The 19,042-nt window shown below is 39.5% G+C and overlaps 1 protein-coding gene across 4 annotated transcripts in view; it reads right to left on the reverse strand.

Moving 5' to 3' along the window:
* COL14A1 (collagen type XIV alpha 1 chain) overlaps positions 1-19,042 on the reverse strand; it is a 226,161-nt gene that overhangs the window by 92,227 nt on the left and 114,892 nt on the right. For all 4 annotated transcript variants that reach the window (XM_046025660.1, XM_046025646.1, XM_046025653.1 and 1 more), the window contains 6 exons: positions 18,307-18,423; positions 9,981-10,127; positions 6,038-6,094; positions 4,475-4,614; positions 1,602-1,725; positions 1,258-1,401 (listed from right to left, as the gene is read on the reverse strand). In XM_046025660.1, coding sequence (XP_045881616.1) covers positions 1,258-1,401; positions 1,602-1,725; positions 4,475-4,614; positions 6,038-6,094; positions 9,981-10,127; positions 18,307-18,423 — 729 coding nt within the window. The remainder of the gene's footprint in view (positions 1-1,257; positions 1,402-1,601; positions 1,726-4,474; positions 4,615-6,037; positions 6,095-9,980; positions 10,128-18,306; positions 18,424-19,042) is intronic.

A 19,042-nucleotide genomic window follows, 5' to 3' on the forward strand; every position in this document is an offset into this window, starting at 1 on the left:
GCCCCATGTGATAACTATTCCATCCTCCCCTAAGCCAGTTTCCATTTTAAACTAAACTCAAGGTGGCCAATGCCCCAATGAGTGCTTAAGACGAAATAGTTGTTACCGGAGGAACATCTTTATGCTATATATGTCTAATAATCATTTAAGGTTTAGGAGATAAAGTGTAGTTGAGACAGAGAAACTTTTTTTTTTTAAAGATTTTTATTTATTATTTGACAGACAGAGAGCACAAGTAGGCAGAGAGGCAGGCAGAGAGAGAGAAGGAAGCAGGCTCCCTGCTGAGCAGAAAGCCCGATGATGCGGGGTTCGATCCCAGGACCCTGAGATCATGACCTGAGCCGAAGGTAGAGGCTTAACCCACTGAGCCACCCAGGTGCCCTGAGACAGAGAAACTTTATCTCAGGTTTTTTTTTTTTTTTTAAAAACAGGGATTTTTTTTTTTTTTTCTTATCTGACAGACAGAGATCACAAGTAGGCAGAGAAGCAGGCAGAGAGAGCGAGAGAGGAGGAAGCAGGCTCCCTGCCAAGCAGAGAGCCCGATGTGGGGCTTGATCCCAGGACGCTGAGATCATGACCTGAGCCGAAGGCAAGGCTTTAACCCACTGAGCCACCCAGGCGCCCCTATCTCAGGTTTTGTTTGTTTGTTTGTTTGTTTACATGTAAAACCTGAGATATTAACAGGCTAGCAGGCTGAGGTGGGTCATGGCTCCATACTTGGCAAATAAATGTTCAATTACTGTTCACCAGGCATGTCTTAAAAAATATAGTCTTCGTGATAATTCTATGAGAATCTCCATTTTACAGATGAGGAGGCTGAGGAGTTTCTGTGATCGGTTCCCTCCCTGGCCCTTCAGGATGGTCCTTTTCACAGTATTGGTCTTAATTGCTATAATTTCCTATATAGGGCCTTCTGTATGTAACAAAAATAATGGAGAAAATACAGCCTGGGTAACATGGAGGGCATGTATTGCATGGAGCACTGGGTGTGGTACATAAACAATGAATTCTGTTACACTGAAAATTAATTAAAAAATTAATAAATTAATAAAAAAGGAAAACAGCAAAAACTAGATTTGTAACTCAGAAATTTTAAAAAAATCACATTTTCTAGTTAATATTAAGAAAGATTTTGATTAACTATTAAGAAAGACTTAGAAACATTTAAGTCATTCTGACGTGGCCTATAAATTTGTATTCAGAAAGCAATGGTAACGTTACTATCCGTGGCTTACCATTTGATGGCATCATACTCACCATTTGATTGCATCTCCCCAGAGATTTTGTTCACGTCATCTTGTGACCTTCCATCAGTTATAACCACGATGACCTTTGGGATGCCTCTTCTGGTCCCTGATTCTGCAGTGAACAAACTATCTCGGACATGCTTGATTGCTTTTCCTGAAACAGAGGAAGGCAACTGTTTAATTTCATTCCTCCTTTGGTTTCACCAGGGAAAGGAAGGTGGAAGTTCTTAGATCAGTGAAACATCTTTTCAAAAAATCTATATTCTTATGCCTCCAAAAAGTCATTTCAAGCATTACTAATGAGCACTTACTTTGAGTCTTTGCTGAGTTTTTTGTTGTTGTTGTTGTTCTCACCTGTTTTTGTATTTCCTCCTTTGTATGAAATATGTTTAATTGCATCAAGAAGGGTCTCTTTGGTATTGTAGGCATTGAGTTTAAATTCTGTTCTGGGGTCATCAGTGAACTGAACCATCGCAACCTGGGGAGAGACAATGTGTTAGCGTTCACATATGTACATTCTCCAGCGAGCCCACACAATGGCATGATTAGACCTACAATTTTCATTTCTTTTTTAACCCAAACTACAATTTCCTTAGTTTAAAATTTCACAGAGGTTTGCAGAGCAAATCTGACCACACATTAAATAGCGTCTTTTGTTCTCTAAGTATTTTTCAGGAAGCAGGTTATTTTTAAATAATTTTAAATAATTTCTCTCAGTCTCATAACAATCTCTTTCCAAAATATGTAGGCCTTTTGCTATCTTGACAGATGGGGAAAAAAAAAAAGCAGTCCTGTAATTTGACAAAGGTCAGAGAACAGGAGGTGGATTCTTCCCAAGGATGTCCTCACGAAACAAACCTGTGAACTAATTACTACTCTTTCACTGTTTTACACAAGAGAAGACAGAGGCACTCAAAGTCACGTGCCTTGCACAAAATCCCAAGAGTGGCCACTGACAGAACACAGTTGAAGCCAAGTAAATCCTACTTCAAAATCCATGTTCTTTTTTTTTTTTTTAGATTTTATTTATTTATTTGACAGACAGAGATCACAAGTAGGCAGAGAGGCAGAGAGGCAGGCAGAGAGAGAGGAAGGGAAGCAGGCTCCCTGCTGAGCAGAGAGCCCGATGAGGAGCTCCATCCCAGAACCCTGGGATCCTGACCTGAGCCGGAGGCAAAGGCTTTAACCCACTGAGACACCCAGGTGCCCCAAAATCCATGTTCTTTTTTTTTTTTTTTTTTTAAGATTTTATCTATCTATCTATCTATTTATTTAGAGAGTGAGTGAAGGGAGGAGCAGAGAGAGGGCGAGTGTCTCAAGGAGACTCCCCACTGAGCATAGAGCCCATGCAGGGCTCCATCTCAAGACCCTGAGATCATGACCTCAGCCGAAATCAAGAGTCAAGACACCCAACTGACTGAGCCACCCACGCGCTCCCAAAATCTATGTTTTAACCACTACAGTACAAGCCTTCTTGGCTTCATTTCCTATAGTTCGCTTTTCTTCCAGTGGAATTTGAGGGCCATCTTTGATTTACTGGTTTTTTTGTTTGTTGGTTTGTTTGGTTTTCATGGGAGGGAATAAATACAGCATCTTCAAAGTGCTTTCTTTGACTGTGTGAGCCTTCGGCTGCTACCAGCTATCAAGGACCGCTGCTGCCGATGTCACCATCTCTAGGGAACCACATCTGACCCCTCTATACAAAAAAAATTCCTCCTTCCCAAATGCCTCAGCACCTTCTCTATTTTTCTCTTATGGTTTCCTTCATATCCAAATTTTCTCAGCCATTCCTCCATGATACATTCTGAATCTGTTCCTACCCATGCATCTCCTTGCTACCACCCATGCCCCGGCCTCCAGCTCATCTTGGCATTGGACTATGGTCTCTCTGTGCCCACTCTTACCCAGGCTACTCTTCACACTCCACAAAGCAGTCAGAATGACCTTTTTAAAAAAGCAAATCAGATCTTCTCTCCTCAAAACTTTCCAGTGGCAGGGGAGCCTGGGTGGCTCAGTTGGCTGAGCGTCTGACTCTTGGTTTTGACTCAGGTCATGATCTCAGGGTTGTGGGATGGAGCCCTGCATGCACTCTGTGCTCAGCCGGGAGTCTTCCCCACCCCCAACTCCTGTGCATGCATCCTCTCTCTCTCTCAAGTAAATACATAAATCTTAAAAACAAACAAACAAAAAAACCAAAACACCAAAACTTTCCAGCGGCTTCTCGCTGCATTTATGGTAACATCATCTTGGGTCCTTTGCACTTACCATCTTCCTTTTCTGGAAATTCTACTCTCAGCATTCTCTACATCATTCACATCTCAGTTCAAAGGCCACCTTCTCAAAGAGGTCTTTGTTGACAACACAATTTAAAATACCCCCCCCCAATTTAAAATAACCTTCAGTGAATTTAAAGTCACATAACTGTTTTCATAGCTTGCATCCCTACCTTGTGAATTTAATTGTTGTCTATTTTTCCATCTGTTTCTCATCCTCATCCTCTCCCTGACTTTAAGATTCTGAGCACTCTGAAACTGGGGACATTGTCATAAGCATTATGACATTATTCTACTTGACCAGGTAGAGTACGTACTGAGAATAAATCCTCAATAAATTTTATTTGACTGAATGGATAAATTAAGTTTATATTTTATGTGTTTCTTGATCTATAGGAATTTATGGCCATAACCTTTCTCTTTTAAGATATTAATGTCCTTGAGGACAGAGAAAATATTGGATTTATCCTTAAAGGAGCTACTCTAAAAGAAACATCTACTGGGGCGCCTTGGTGGCTCAGTGGGTTAAAGCCTCTGCCTTCAGCCCAGGTCATGATCTCAGGGTCTTGGGATCAAGCCCCACATTGGGTTCTCTGCTCAGCGGGGAGCCTGCTCCCCCTCTCCGCCCCGCCTGCTGCTCTGCCTGCTTGTGATCTCTCTCCCTCTGTCAAATAAAAAAAAAAAAGAAAGAAAGAAAGAAGAAACATCTGCTGATGTGGCCATTCTAAACTTTCTCAGTTTGCTGAACTCAATAGCTTTTTAAGGAACAGCATCTTCTCAAACTCTATCAGGCATCAGTAAGCTGCTTCCAAACCCAGACTGGTCTATCCTCCCATTTAGGGTCAGAACTGATCACTGATATATTACCCATATCAACTGACAAGTAGCCATAATAATAGCTTCAGATAACTTTTAATGCACAGGATGACTTAAGGATTGTTCAGTTAGCCTTACTTGAGTTCCGTCTGCACCGATCTTGTTCAGGGCTCCAACAGTGCTATACAGAAAGTTAATGATCTTATTGAAATTTTCATCTCCAATACTCCAGGATCCATCCACCATAAATACCAGATCTGCCTTGGCAGCTCTGCATACTGAAGAACAGGAATGACATTTGAATTAGAGATGAGAGGAAAACATAGTAGTTATTACAACCAACAAAGCATATGATGGTTTCCTTCTGGTAACTACATTTCTCTCCCAAAGGAAAGGTATACATTCTAAGTTCTTGCTCATTATACTTGCTGACAATCATTTCTTTCCTGTAGTCAAGGAAGAACTTGACTTCATGACTGAGAAGTTTTTATCAAACATGTGGAATTAGGGAGGGAAAAAAAAAATCCACCAATCTCAGCCCCTCAAAATAGAAAATGAAAGAATAGAAAAATGAGAAACCAAAGTGATTTAGAATAGAAATAGAAAATGAAAACTAGAAAATGAAAGAATAGAAAAATGAGGAACTAAAGTGATTTAGAGACATAAGTAGCAACAAACACTCTCTTGTACCCACTTATTAGAAGAAAGTCCAAGCTACTACTCTAGGTATCCTATCCTCTGCTTATTGAGTCAGTGACTTCAGAGAGATTCAAATTCAGAAGGAAGGCACAGGACATAATGGAAGCACATTAATCTACTGGCTTAATTCCAGCCTTGCTCTAAAATTCTGTCTATGCTTTTCTGCCACCCATTGGTACTTGTCAAAAAATGTATGCTAATGCTAGCCCAGGGAGACTATTATCGATAGTTATTCCTGATACCAAAATAGCAAGCAAAAAATACACCAACAAAAGGCCACTCCACCAAAAGCACTTTTCAGTAGTCCTTTGTTGATACCCTGTGCTGTTTCAGATTATCTATGCCTGTCTTCCCCTTTGTAGTGTGGATCATTGTGGTTGACCGTTTTATGATGAAATAAACAATTTACTCTTCGATAATCTGGATCTTTTAATCTCAGGCCAATTGCACACAAATATTCTATGAGATAGTGTGCCTTTTTCTTTTCTTTAGGAAAAAAATTTCACTTGGCTTTTATTTTATTAAGTGCAACTTCATCCCCTTAAAGCTATTTATAATATAGACTAAACCATCTCCAGGTGAGGTAATACTCCAGGGACAATAAAGATCTGGTAAGGTTGTTCTTCTACGTTCTGAGATTTATAAAATTTTACAAATTTATGGTTTGAATTTAGAGCTGAAAGGGATCACAAGATCCGATAATTCTAAGCTTATTAGAGAAAATGTGGTCCTCTCTTACTGAAGAAAAATGAAATCAAGATGAGATTTCAACTTTGAAACGAGAGCAAAGTCTATGAGAAAATATACTGAAAAGGAAAATTTCCGTAATCAATCAAAGAAAAAAATACATCAAAAGGCATGAAGGGATTCCCTCTGAGATATGAAATCGTATTCCTAATTTTCTTCCTTGTACCCTTTTCTACTTTTTAATGTTGGTTTAATAAACAAAAGGAACAGAAAACCCGAACCTAAAATCACAGCATTATCGTATTATCCTTTTACCTTCTTTTGCTGGTGGAATGGTTGGAGGAAAAGTAGGCGGCTGAGTAGGAGGTGACTCTGGAGAGGAAAAAGGAACAGGGATTAGCCATCGCGTCGGAGGAAAAGACAGGGAGGTCATGGAGTAATAATTCTTCAGGAACGTCAATGAGTTTGACCATTGTCTTCTTGGAGAATTTAGGGAAGTTAGTGACTACTATACATTAGCCACAGCCTGTGAAAACTGGCTCCGTCTTTCCCTTAAAACTCGGACTGAGGGGCGCCTGGGTGGCTCAGTGGGTTAAGCCGCTGCCTTCGGCTCAGGTCATGATCTCGGGGTCCTGGGATCGAGTCCCGCATCGGGCTCTCTGCTCAGCGGGGAGCCTGCTTCCTCCTCTCTCTCTGCCTGCCTCTCTGCCTACTTGTGATCTGTGTCTGTCAAATAAATAAATAAAATCTTTAAAAAAAAAAAAAAAACTCAGACTGAAAGCTTGAAATGCCATTTTGCCACCGTTCAGTTGACCCAGCAGGAGTCAGTGTAATCAAACTGTCAACTACAAAGTGGTTCTGATGGTGATTTAAGGCAAGACTTGCCAAGCCACTTCAGATTAGTCTCTGGCTGCTTTCACACATATAATAAACTTCGTTTCGATTCTGCCTAAGGGCTGGCCATCAATCCTTGTTCAACGACACTTTCCCCCTTCTCACCCTGCATCCCCAGGATGTGGTCCCCAGTGGAATCTGATTTGCCCTCTCTTCTGCTCAGACTCTATTTGGAAAACTTCCAGTTCCGAGGACCAAACAGCAAGACATTGGGAGGCCACCTTGTGTCCAGATCAGTTCAACCTAGTTGATGAGGATTGAGAAGTTCATGTAATACGCAAAGTGTGATTGGCTAAAGGAACAGGGGATAGGTACCTGAGAGCTGTGACTTTCACAGCAGTTCATGTGGCAAAGAGCAAGGAAATTATGGCATCACTAGGTAAGCATCCTAAATGTTACTATGTTCTTTTCTTGTTCTTATTTGGCTCTAAAAAGTTAAGAAAAACTGAGTAAACTCTTTTTATTTCCTAGATTAATATGAAGGAAAACTCTCAACATAGCCGTTAACTCTGAGACAGGTGAGCACCAATTGGGTGGAAAGATCTGAGTTCAGGCAGACTGATTACTTGGTCAGGAATGCAATAAAGGGGATTCCTTCACTGGCCGGAAGGTCGAGAGATATGAATTTTAATTTTAAGGCCTCTTCCAATTCTCAGAGGCAATAAAATACGATTCTTTGAGTAAAACAATTCAACATTTTAAAAAATGAGGTAACTGTATATTACCGATATGGAAAAATATTTGAGATTAATTAGTATGTGAAATGAAGCAAGTCGCAGAATACCATGCTATGATCCTATTTGTGAAATGTCAAGAAATCTATCAGATATATAAGTATCTGATATATATCAATATATCTCTATATCTCCATATAGATATTGATTAGATAGATATACAGATAGATTAGGGAGAATTTCTTGAAGGAGACAAAGCTGTCACAAATGGGTACTTGTGGGAAGGAAAACCAGGGAAAGAGGGAAGTCAACTAAATACTTTTTCCCTTCTGTTCCATTATTATGGATATCTATCACTTTTATTTTTTAAAGGCAATTTTTGAGGACAAAAAGTGCCAAAAGTATAATAAAAAGTGAGAAATCTTAATACCAAAACTAGGACTGTAAAACTTTCTTGAAAGCACCATAAAATGCTTCTAAAGCCAGATGTATTTATCTTAAAATCTGTGGAAGTAGTGGGTCATCTTTATAATGGGTCCATATGCTTTATTGTGGGAAATTGAGGCATATCTTAAGTTCTAAGTCCTATAACCAAATCAGTGAGAAGCAATGGCTTATATCTTCTATGTGGCATATAGATGGTTCCTGATGTCAGTATGCGAGGGGCTATCCCATAGAAGAGGGAGCAGTCTTGATCTGCTTTGATTCAGAAGGTTGAACTAGAGCCAGTGGGTAGAAGCTACCAGAAGACAGATATTCCCAACATAAGGGAAGCACATCAAACAGAGCTAACCCAATTAACCCGGGGTTGGTAGTTAAGACTTGTGGAGTTAAGGTTAAGGGACGCTGAAGTAGGCCAGGGATCATAAACTCAAGTATTTTTAAAGGTCAGGCAATTAACAAAAATGAGCAAAGAACCTGCCTAAACATTAAGGAGAAGCAAACTTGAGAGCACATATACTGTGTAAAAGAGACAGCAGTTGGTCTCAGCAGATTGGCACCACAATATATGTGTCCTGGGTTGTCAACTCTTTCAGACTTTCAACAGATTCTTTAAAGCCTGGGTGGGTGGGGGGGGGGGGGAATGTATGGCTCAGAGAAAACCTACTTCACAGTGATATCTAACCCATGGCCATCAGTTTGTGACTTCTAAGAAGACAGCCATGGTGATACTGAATACTTGCTCAGTAACATACAGGTAGAAAAGTTCCTCAACAGTTTGTTGTCTTGGATCTTTACCACCACACAGGATAAGAGAGCAAATATTTCATGTCTATTGCTGAGCAGAAAGCAGCTCAGAGATGTGGAACTGCTCGAGGCCACAATGTTAGAAAGGGTCCCAACCAAGTCTGTTTGACTCGAAATCTTGTGCATTCCAGGCCCCTAGTAACTTCAAAATGATGTGATCCTCTATCTACAAAACAGAATTCTAATCAGCCATAAAAAGAAACATACTACTGATACATCCCACAACATGAATAACCTCAAAAACACATGTTAAGTGAAAGAGGCTAGATGCACATTTGAAATGTCCAGAAAAGGTAAATGTGTAAGAAAAGAAAGCAAATAGCCTGGGACTGAAGATGGGACAGAGGAGTGTGAATGAGTATGAACGAACTCTTTGGGTTGATGGAAATGTTCTACAATTGGATTGTGGTAATAACTATACAACTCTTTAAATGTACTAAAAATCATTGAGTTGGACATTTAAAATAGGTGAATTTTATGATATATAGATTATCCCTCAAAACTACATGCAATATAAAATGTGAAATATTTTAGTGTTAGGAAATAAAATCTTCATGTCAGAAAGAAATTGCATGATGCCATTTACCATACTTTCACTGTCTGTTTTTGAAGGTCACACATTGCTGATGATTTCTTGCTGCCTGTGCCAGACCAACTGAAAGACCTATACATAGACAGAACTTTCCAAATGTCGGATGTATGACAGAGGGGCCACCAAGAAAACCCATCACCCACCACCTATTCAGATACAAATCCTCAGGGATTTCTAAGTTCCAGATACTGAGTTAAGCACACAAATTTCCCCCAGAATTCACTACAATCAAAACCATTTTCATGTGAGTGGCCTTTACGTCAGGAATCTTTGATTAAAATCCATTCCAAGAAGTTGACACTCTCCTTGGTCTTTAGAACATGTAAAAAGTGCTTTGTTTTAATTTTATACTTTGCCTTTCCCTTCAGCACATCAGATCTGCAGCCAACTTGGAAAAAGTGCAAGAGCCTCTTAAGTAGGGAATAACTCGAGGGTCAGCCATTTGGAACATCTTGGCTCCATTCCCACCTCATAGCTGTGGTAATATGCCATTGTTTGAATGTCAGGACCCGGTCCTTAAACTTCATTTCACACTCTGCATACCACAAACGTTCCTTATGGATATAGATCACAAAAAAGGTCATTGTTTCAAGCCCTTTGCTATCATATGGCCTTACAGTCCTTTGTGAAACATATGGAGGATGGAAAAAACCCATAAGATGACATCAGTGGGCCATATGCAGTGAATTATGGGACTGGAGAAGAGGAAGAAAACTTGTATTACAGATATCCCTGGGCAGCAAAAGCTAACATTTTTCTAAATGGAATAAAGTTTTTGAACCAAAACAGGATGCCTAAAATACTATTTGTCCATGGAGACAGGGAGCAGGAGAGGACACACTTGACTTACGTGTTTTTTCCATTATGCTGACACTGGGTCCCTCGAACTCCTGAAGCTTTGTGTAAACACTGATTTTATATTCTGAATCAGGCTCAAGTCCATAGAAGCAATGCCTGGTTGTCCCTCCACCCACAGTGGCTTCTTGCTTTTTGGTGTCTATAATAAAACAAAACATACAGATGTGAAATTTTTAAAAACAGCTATCGGTAGACGATTTGCTTCGAGAATGCTTAATATGCATGGCCTTCAGGACGAATTATACTTTTTTAGGTCTGTACCTTTTTCTAAAGAGTTAATACATCCACTGATTTTTTTTTTAAATAACTGAAAATCACATTTTCATATGTTCAAAAATGAGAATAAAAGACTCGAGATCAATCCTTTAATGGAAAATTATTAGTGTATGTAATTGTGTGTGCATGTCATAATTGATCTTTTGGACAGGTGTGGAGGTGAGCATATTTGCTTTTTAAAAACTAGAATATTCTTTTATCAACATGATTCTCCAGAACAGCTAGCCAATTACAAACTGACAAAAAGACATATCCTTTTGGTCCCATACAACTTACTACCACTCAACAAGAAGCCCTTTCTGGCAGTGGCCTAAGAGTATAGGTATGGTGCGGTGGCCGGCTAGCTTGGTCAGGAGAACATGAGACTCTTAATCCTAGGGTGGTGAGTTCAATCCCCACACTGGGTGTGGAGCCTATATATATATATATATATATATATATATATATATATATATATGGAGTTAGGGATTATAGAACTCTAGGTTGTTCTGCCTGTGAATGAAGAGGTATGTTTCCAGGATCCCAGAAGCTTCATCCAGGGGTCCAGACTATTTTCAGAGCTGCCACAAACGCAGGCAAGAGTTCGAAGTGGTACTGAGACAGCCAGGAAGTCCCCAGAACGCCCAGTTTCCAGCCTTCATTTCTAAATGTTACTCATGATTTCTTTTAATGGCAATGATGACTCCTGGGGAGCTCAGAGAAGGCTGGATCCATTCTGAAAATCATTTTCTTTTCTTCTCTCTCTCTCTCTTTTTAAGATTTTATTTATTTATTTGACAAAGAGAGAGAGTACAAGTGGGGGAGCGGCATGCAGAGGGAGAAGCAGACTTCCCGCTGAGCAGGGAGCCCGATGCAGGACTTGATCCCAGAACCCTGGGATCATGACCTGAACTGAAGGCAGCCGCTTAACTAACTGAGCCATCCAGGCACCCCTGAAAATCATTTTCTGTTCTTTCAAAATCATAACTGAGTTAAGTACATTCTGTAGAACTCTTTCCCAACTCCCAGTTCCGAAGTTCTTTTTGTTCTACCCAAAAGGCAATCATATCCAGCCATCTCCACAAAGGACCTTCTCTTTCTTGTCTCCATGGCAGAAGCACAAAGAACCGAGTAGACCCAGTTTAACTGTTGGCTACTTTACAGCAAGATGGCTTTGCCTTCCTGGAGAAATTGGTGCTGGCTCTTGGGTCTGGAGTCTAGGGTAGTTGGATTAATGATATTCATCATTTTCTGAGGGCTTACTATGTTCCAGGTTCTGTGCTGTGCATTTCATGAAACAACAAAAAGAATGATAATGATAGCCAATATTTAATGAGCATTTTTCACATGCCAGGGACTAGTCTAAAGATTTTATATGTATCGACTCATTTGATCCTTACAATGTATAATTATCCCCAATCTAAAGACAAGGAACCGAAGGCCAGAAAAGTTAGTCACCTAATCAAGACCATATGCCAAGTAGCGGAACTGAGACTGAATTCAGAACTCTAAATCACTGTCTCAGAAGACGCGGCTTTAATTTCCACTAATACATCATAAAATAGTGGAAGTCACATGTACGCTTTTTCTAAATAAAGCAGTTTGAGAGCTGCGGAGTACATAGGAAATTAAGCAAATGTGATGGCTGGCAGAGATCACAGAAGGGTCCCTGATGATTCAGTGCTTTATCTCGCCACGGGATAAAGCTGCCTTATTGGGCAGCTTTGATTATGGAGGGGTTTCAAATGGATTTTCTTCATTGACATAGAGTGTTTCTTTCTTTCTTTTCTTTTTTTTAACCACGTGGATAGTTTGTTAAAAGGAAGAATCATTACTACCATGAAAAGAACAATATTTAAAAAGCTCTAGGGCATCTGGGTAGCTCAGTTGGTTAAGCGACTGCCTTGGGCTTAGGTCATGATCCCACAGTCCTGGGATCCAGTTCCACATCAGGCTCCCAGCTCTGCAGGGAGTCTGCTTCTCCCTTTGTCCTCTCCCTTTCATGCTCTTTCTCACACACTCTCTCTCAAATAAATAAATAAAATCTTAACAAAAATAAAAAGCTCTAGATTGAGATTTATTTCACCCATAGTTTGCATCTGTCTATTTAATGCCTTACAGAGCTTTATTTCTAGGATTTAAAAAACCTGTGTTAAAACTACATTGATTGAAAACATTAAATATATTATCTAATGGTTAAAATGAATTCCTTCAAAATGTTCATTGCAGTTTATTAAATATAAACAAAATATAGAAAGCTTAAAAATAGAACAGTACAAAATATAAAAAATGTCAAGTATTAATTTTTCTGTTTCAAATGTATAATGCTTATTAAATTTCAATCTATATTTTAATATATGTTGGAACAAAACATACATCTATTACAACACACATGTATCATAAGAAATAGGACATATGTCATTTAAAATTTATCTATGGACAAAATCCTCTTTTAAAAAATATAAATAAGAATTTTAAAAATGTAAATAAAGTCACTTGTTAAATGGAATTTGAATTTTTTTTTATTTTTATGATTGAGACTACAAAGGAGTTTCAAAAGGGAACTTTATAATGTAATCTATAGTAATATATTTGTTTAGAATCAATTAAGGTCTACTTTAAAAATTTTCCTATCATATATACTACCAAATGATGAAATATTAAAAAAAATGGTTCAGGTGTTTGTGATATTACATCTCACTGTGACAGGAATTCGATAAGTGAGAAAATGTTTATAAACCCTGCACTCTGCTTTGCTCAAGTCCAAGTTCATTCTGTGGTTCCTAGGCTCAGGACCCCACATGAACTCCTTTTTTCCAACTTTACCCACAACTTTGGAGCCTCTTGCAAGCTTTTGTGAGTCACCTGTAAAACAAACATTCTATGGCATGGATATTAATCCATCTCCATAAAAACTTCCAGGAACTCTCCAGGAATCAATTCTAGAAAGTGCTTTTCTGTCATCTCTATTTGTCATGGATACTCACGCAATTTATAGACCCTCAACAATAGAAAATAAATGCATTTCACTGCTAAACCAACAAAAAAAATTCAAAACATTGGAAAACTGGAATAAGCACGTAAAATTATTGGGAGACAGTATTGCTTTAATTCCCAATAAAAACAAAGAGGGGTTACATGAATGGGGATGTATCCATGTTGCTTTTGGCATGTGTGACATAAGTCTAATGGCTTTGCCTTAAAGGAAAACATTTAGGCTGATCAAATGATGACTAATTTCCTCAACCCCTTGTGCCCAAGGCAGGGAGTCAATTTATTTTTTTGGAAAAGGGGAAGAAATTCTGTCTTTGTGCCTTCATTCTTATGAAGCAAGGCTAAATACATTGTGTGGGTTGTTATTCTGCTAGTAATGATGCCACCAGCTTGACTCACCAAATGTCCTATGAGTAGCTACTGAGATCCATAAGCAAAGAGTATCCAGGATCTAGAATACTCTGCTGGAATTTTGTGACATAAATGCTTTCAGTCCCCAGGTCTCTCAAATACCCTGACCCACAGTCATAATGTCACTGCTTCAAAAAGCTTAATCTTGAGAATATGTCTTGTTTCATATTGTCTTTTGCTTTGGATCTGTTTTCTGATAAGGAAGGTCCTCCACTATTCCATCATTCTTGGGTTTGTCAATGATACCACAAAACTGGCATTTCAACCCCCAAAGACAGAAGACAAGTTGAGCATCCTTTGAAACCTTCCTTAAGCAGTCTAGAAAGAAATTCACCAAGTTATGGAGATTAGGAAAGGAATAAAGTATTTGGGACCATGTAGAATCTGAATATGTGAAGTGAATGGGAAATGCTATACCCAACGCTGGGTGCCAAGTCAACTCAAAAATAGCTGGAGAGAGAGACAGAATGCCAGAGAACCAATGGAGAACCAGTGGAGAACAGAACCAATGGAGGGTCTCATAGGGTTCTAAGCAACCCAAGACCAGCCCAAAGTCTCTGACTTTGGTCTGTCCTATCATTAACCCAAAGCTCATGATTTAATTTGGCAAGTGGATGAGTGACTCAAACACAGATTTATTTCAGTCTCTCCTGAAAGGACCTCATCCTTCTGGTAATCTTTCTTTCTTCCCTTTTTTTTTTCTTGGCTATAAAAAAAGTCATAATATTTATATGAGTAGAGGACATCTGTTATTTTGCCTGTTTTGCATCTATTTCCTCCTTCTTTGAATCTCTTCTTCCCCACTCTTGGTCTTTATGATTTGAGAAGAACTTAATAACAACGCTCTTCTCCTCCAGATACAGGGATGGGAGATAACCAAGTCTGACCAGTCAGCTTATTTCATGCCCTTGAACTCAGTGACAGATTTAGGGGCGTGTGACCCAAGCCAAGCCAATATGACTCAGTTCCCGGACTTCTTTTGGAATAATTGAGAAAGAGAAGCTCTCTTTTCACTCAGAGACTGGTTAAGCTGTAAGCTGGGAGGGTGTCATTCTGAATCTGACTGGGGCCAACTCTGAGAATCTGGCTGAGCATAAGCACAGAGCAGAAGAGAGCAAGACTTAGTCTTGATGGCATTGTTTGAACACTTAGATCCAGATGGGCCTGGTGTTCCAAACTTCCCAGTGTATTAGTTAATTAATTGACCCTTTGCCTAACTCCCTTTTATCTGCATTGCTACCATTTACAAACAAACCTGAATGATACAGCCTGACTACTCCATTCACAAAAACCTTGGAAATTTGTAGGTATTACCTCAGTTAAAAGCTCTCAAAAAAGTAATTTTAGAGAAACTGAAGCCCAGAGAAGTTGACCGGCAATTATGGTTAAAACACGGGTCTCTCCACTGACTTCACCTCAGAATACAAATGCACACGACTAGACCTTAGGGACTATGTTTAAAACAGAGAGAGAGAGAGAGAGAGAGAAATAAATGGAAAAATTCACCCGTCAAACAGTAGGAATTTGTCAGAAGCATTCAAAAATAGGTCACTCCAGAACAAAGCTTTTTCTCTATCAAATGTAAAAATTAGATCCCATTTCTATGTCTCCTCTGGAGTGGAACGATGAACATTTCTGCCCAGGCAGCATATGGAGCAGTGGGAGATATCACAAAGTTAAAACAAAGGGGAGGTTGGGGGAACAGGTGGTGGGTAATGGGGAGGGCACGTTTTGCATGGAGCACTGAGTGTTGTGCAAAAAGAATGAATACTGTTACGCTGAAAAAATAAATAAAATGGAAAAAACAAAAACAAACAAACAAACAAAAAAAACAAAGGGAATTTGGAAACTCCTCTCTCTGTGGAAGTGTCTGCATCTGACCAGAAGTCCTCCAAGGCACCAGTCAGGATGAAGGCAGCATTTCTTTGTTAAATAAAGGAACTCTACCTAAAATCAAGCTCAAGAACAGATTTCTGGCTGCCAGAGGCAGGAGTTGGGGGTGGGGAGTATTGTAGGAGAAATCGGAGAACGAGGTCAAAATGTTAAAAAAGAGGAAAAGAAATGCAACCAGTACTTCTCTACTCAAGAGTAGGAAGACTATTCCTTGATCTAAACTATATGTTAAAATATTTAAACCTACTCCCTTCTGCTCTCCCCACCCCCAATACCCCTCATTGAGGCTGTGAATTAGAAACTGTTGGGGCGCCTGGGTGGCTCAGTGGATTAAGCCGCTGCCTTCGGCTCAGGTCATGATCTCAGGGTCCTGGGATCCAGCCCCGAGTCAGGCTCTCTGCTCCGCGGGGAGCCTGCTTCCTCCTCTCTCTCTGCCTGCCTCTCTGCCTACTTGTGATCTCTCTCTCTGTCAAATAAATAAATAAAATCTTAAAAAAAAAAAAAAAAGAAACTGTTGCTGTCTGTTCATTAATATTACTCAGACAACTGGCTGGATGAGATGGAAGCTAATTGGGCTTGTAAATCTCCCAGCTGTAAATGTTGACGAAAAATCAACTGAGCAACACTTTGTTCATTCTTGTTTAATGGAGGCTATCAAAGCTCAGTTGAAGAGGCTTTTGGCAGCCTGGAAATAACACTGATGGAGTACAAGTTATCTTCACTTGAAGATAAGAAGGAAATGTGGACTCATTTTTTTTTTTTTTTTTTTCTAACAAAGGTCTTGGCTTCAGAAAGAGCCTTTTGAGGTTTTAGACTACCAGATCAATGTTATCGGACCCATCCGTCATATCCTCTGATAAAATCCCAGCACTAGTTTGCAAAATGCTAAAGACATTTAACTTAAAAAAGACTTACGGAGCTCAGGGATTCCATTGATAAAGGCAGTTTTGATATATCTTTTTGTCAGTCTATGTAATTTTTAGGAAAGACAATGAACATCCGTAGGAGCCTAGGTCCCTTTATCTCAACTTCTTAAATGATATAAAAGGTTAAAAAAAATTGTGGGATAGTTTGGGAGTGTGATTTTTATCCTTAGTATTTTTTTTAAAAGCCTAACAAATACCACGACATGTCAACCCTTCTATATGAAAATGTGAATTAACTGGTTTTATAAAGATATATGAAAACATAGCTCAAGATTTTATAGTCGTTTCTCAAACAATTGCATGGTTTTCATGTGCTTTTGCTTAAACATCCCATAAATCATATTAAATACAACCACAAAATCCCCATGACTTGTCCTGACTTTGCCTTACTCAGTGTTTATTCCAGAATAAAGCCACTCCTGTATGTTTAGTCATGCCATGCTAAAGGGATCCTTATAGGATCACACACAGGGAATCAAGGAATTAGTGGCTTAGCACGTCTCTTGAGACACTGTCTTGGCTGGTGTTGGCAGGAGTCTTTCCTTGTGTTGCTTATGTTTTAGTCTCACATTCTCCCCATATTTCCAAATACCCTCACCACTCTACTAATCCGTGCTTTCCATTCTCTGGATTGGATCCAAAGTGAGATTTCTGTACTTTGGATATAGTTATACCCAAGATATGGGCTACTGAGCCCAGTCCCATTCAGACCCTAAAATTAGCTCTTTCTGATTTTTTAAATGAGGAAACCATGATTACTTGTGTATAAAGAAAATTTTCTACCAATTTTATTACTCAATTTGAAAGATTAGACGAATCACTTGGGATTCTCCAGTGTCTCTAGATTCCCCCCCAAATAACAAGACGTATCTTTTTGACTGATAATACAAACTGGATCAAAGTAATTTTCATTATTTGATCTCATCTTCTGAATATTATCTAAGCTGATAATGTGAAAACAGGATTAACAGTCCCTAAAAACTCACTTTTTGGGGATCAGGCTCTTGTTGTTGCTCTTGTAACTTGTAATTGAAATAAGCAGACATTTTTAGTGTTTCAACTTTGAAACTAAGTCCCAAATTACAGATGTACCAGAGAAAGGTAATGCTAGAAAACTTGCCCATGAGGGCATAGATATATTAAACCATCTCCTGGACGAGTTAGTTTTTCACCAACTATCCCCCCAAATAAAGAGTCAATAAGAAAAATGTGAAAAGTAAACTGAGATCCCCATGGAGTAAATACCAAAACAGTAGCACCATATAATTCTACTGAGTGTTAGTCCCGGTGGTGGGTCTCCTACTACTAATAGCAGCTAACATATTTTTTTTTAAAGATTTTTATTTATTTATTTATTTGATAGAGAGAGAGAGAGGAAGGGAACACAAGCAGGGGGAGTGGGAAAGGGAGAAGAAGGCTTCCCACTAAGTAGGGAGTCCTAAGCGGGGCTTGATCCCAGGACCCTGGGATCATGACCTGACCTGAAGGCAGACGCTCAACCCACTGAACCACCCAGGGGCCCAGCAGCTAACATTTTTCTGGAGCTTAATGTGTGCAAAGCACTGTTGCAAGTGTCTCACATGGATTCATCTCAGCTTGAGCCTTATGGAATGCCACAAGATCGGCGTGGATATACCCATTAAACAGATGAGAAACTGATCATTTAGAGAGGTCAAAGAGCTGGCTTAACTAACCATTCTGACTCCCTATCCTGCGTCCATAATATAGTCTTGTCTCCTCAAGAAGAGGGCCCTGGTCTAATGTTACCTACATGTTGTCCACAGAGATTTGCACAGAACCCGGTGCGTGAGGGCCTGACAAAATCAGGCTTGCACTTACCCTGGAGTGACTCTATCACCACCCTATAGGCGGTGGCATGGCGCTGCATCTGCCACCGGGCACACAAGCTGGTCATCTGAATCTGGTCCGCTTGAAGGTCGGTCACACCCAAGAACACTGGAATGAAACAGAAGCATGCCTATATCACACTACAGACAATGCCACAAACATCCCCAAGTGTGAATTGAATGTTAATATAATAAAATTCTAGTTCAAAGAATCCGAATTCCCAGAGCCAGTGGTGGGAAATCCATCAACTCAGTAAATTAGGGCACAAAAGATAACTGGAAAGAGCAGTTGCAAAACATTATGGATAATGTTTTATATTATCTGTTTGATATTTGTAAACAAAAAAGGAAATATCCGTTCACAAGGAACAGACCGGATGTGATGGATGTTGAGATTCAGAATGATTTTTAATCTTCCCTCTTTATTTATTTGTGTTTTCTAAATATGCCACAATTAATATATACTTTTATTTTTTTAAACATATAATGTATTATTTGTTTCAGGGGTACAGGTCTGTGAATCATCAGTCTTACACAATTCACAGCACTCACCATAGCACATACCCTCCCCTATGTCCATCACCCAACCACCCCACCCCTCCCACTCTCTCCCCTCCAGCAACCCTCAGTTTGTTTCGTGAGATTAAGAGTCTCTTGTAGTTTGTCTCCCTCCCTGGTTCCACCTTGTTTCATTTTTCCCTCCCTTCCCCCACAACCCCCTGCCCTGC

The sequence above is a fragment of the Meles meles genome, chromosome 1 (genome assembly GCF_922984935.1).
Source record: "Meles meles chromosome 1, mMelMel3.1 paternal haplotype, whole genome shotgun sequence".
Classification (NCBI taxonomy): domain Eukaryota; kingdom Metazoa; phylum Chordata; class Mammalia; order Carnivora; family Mustelidae; genus Meles; species Meles meles.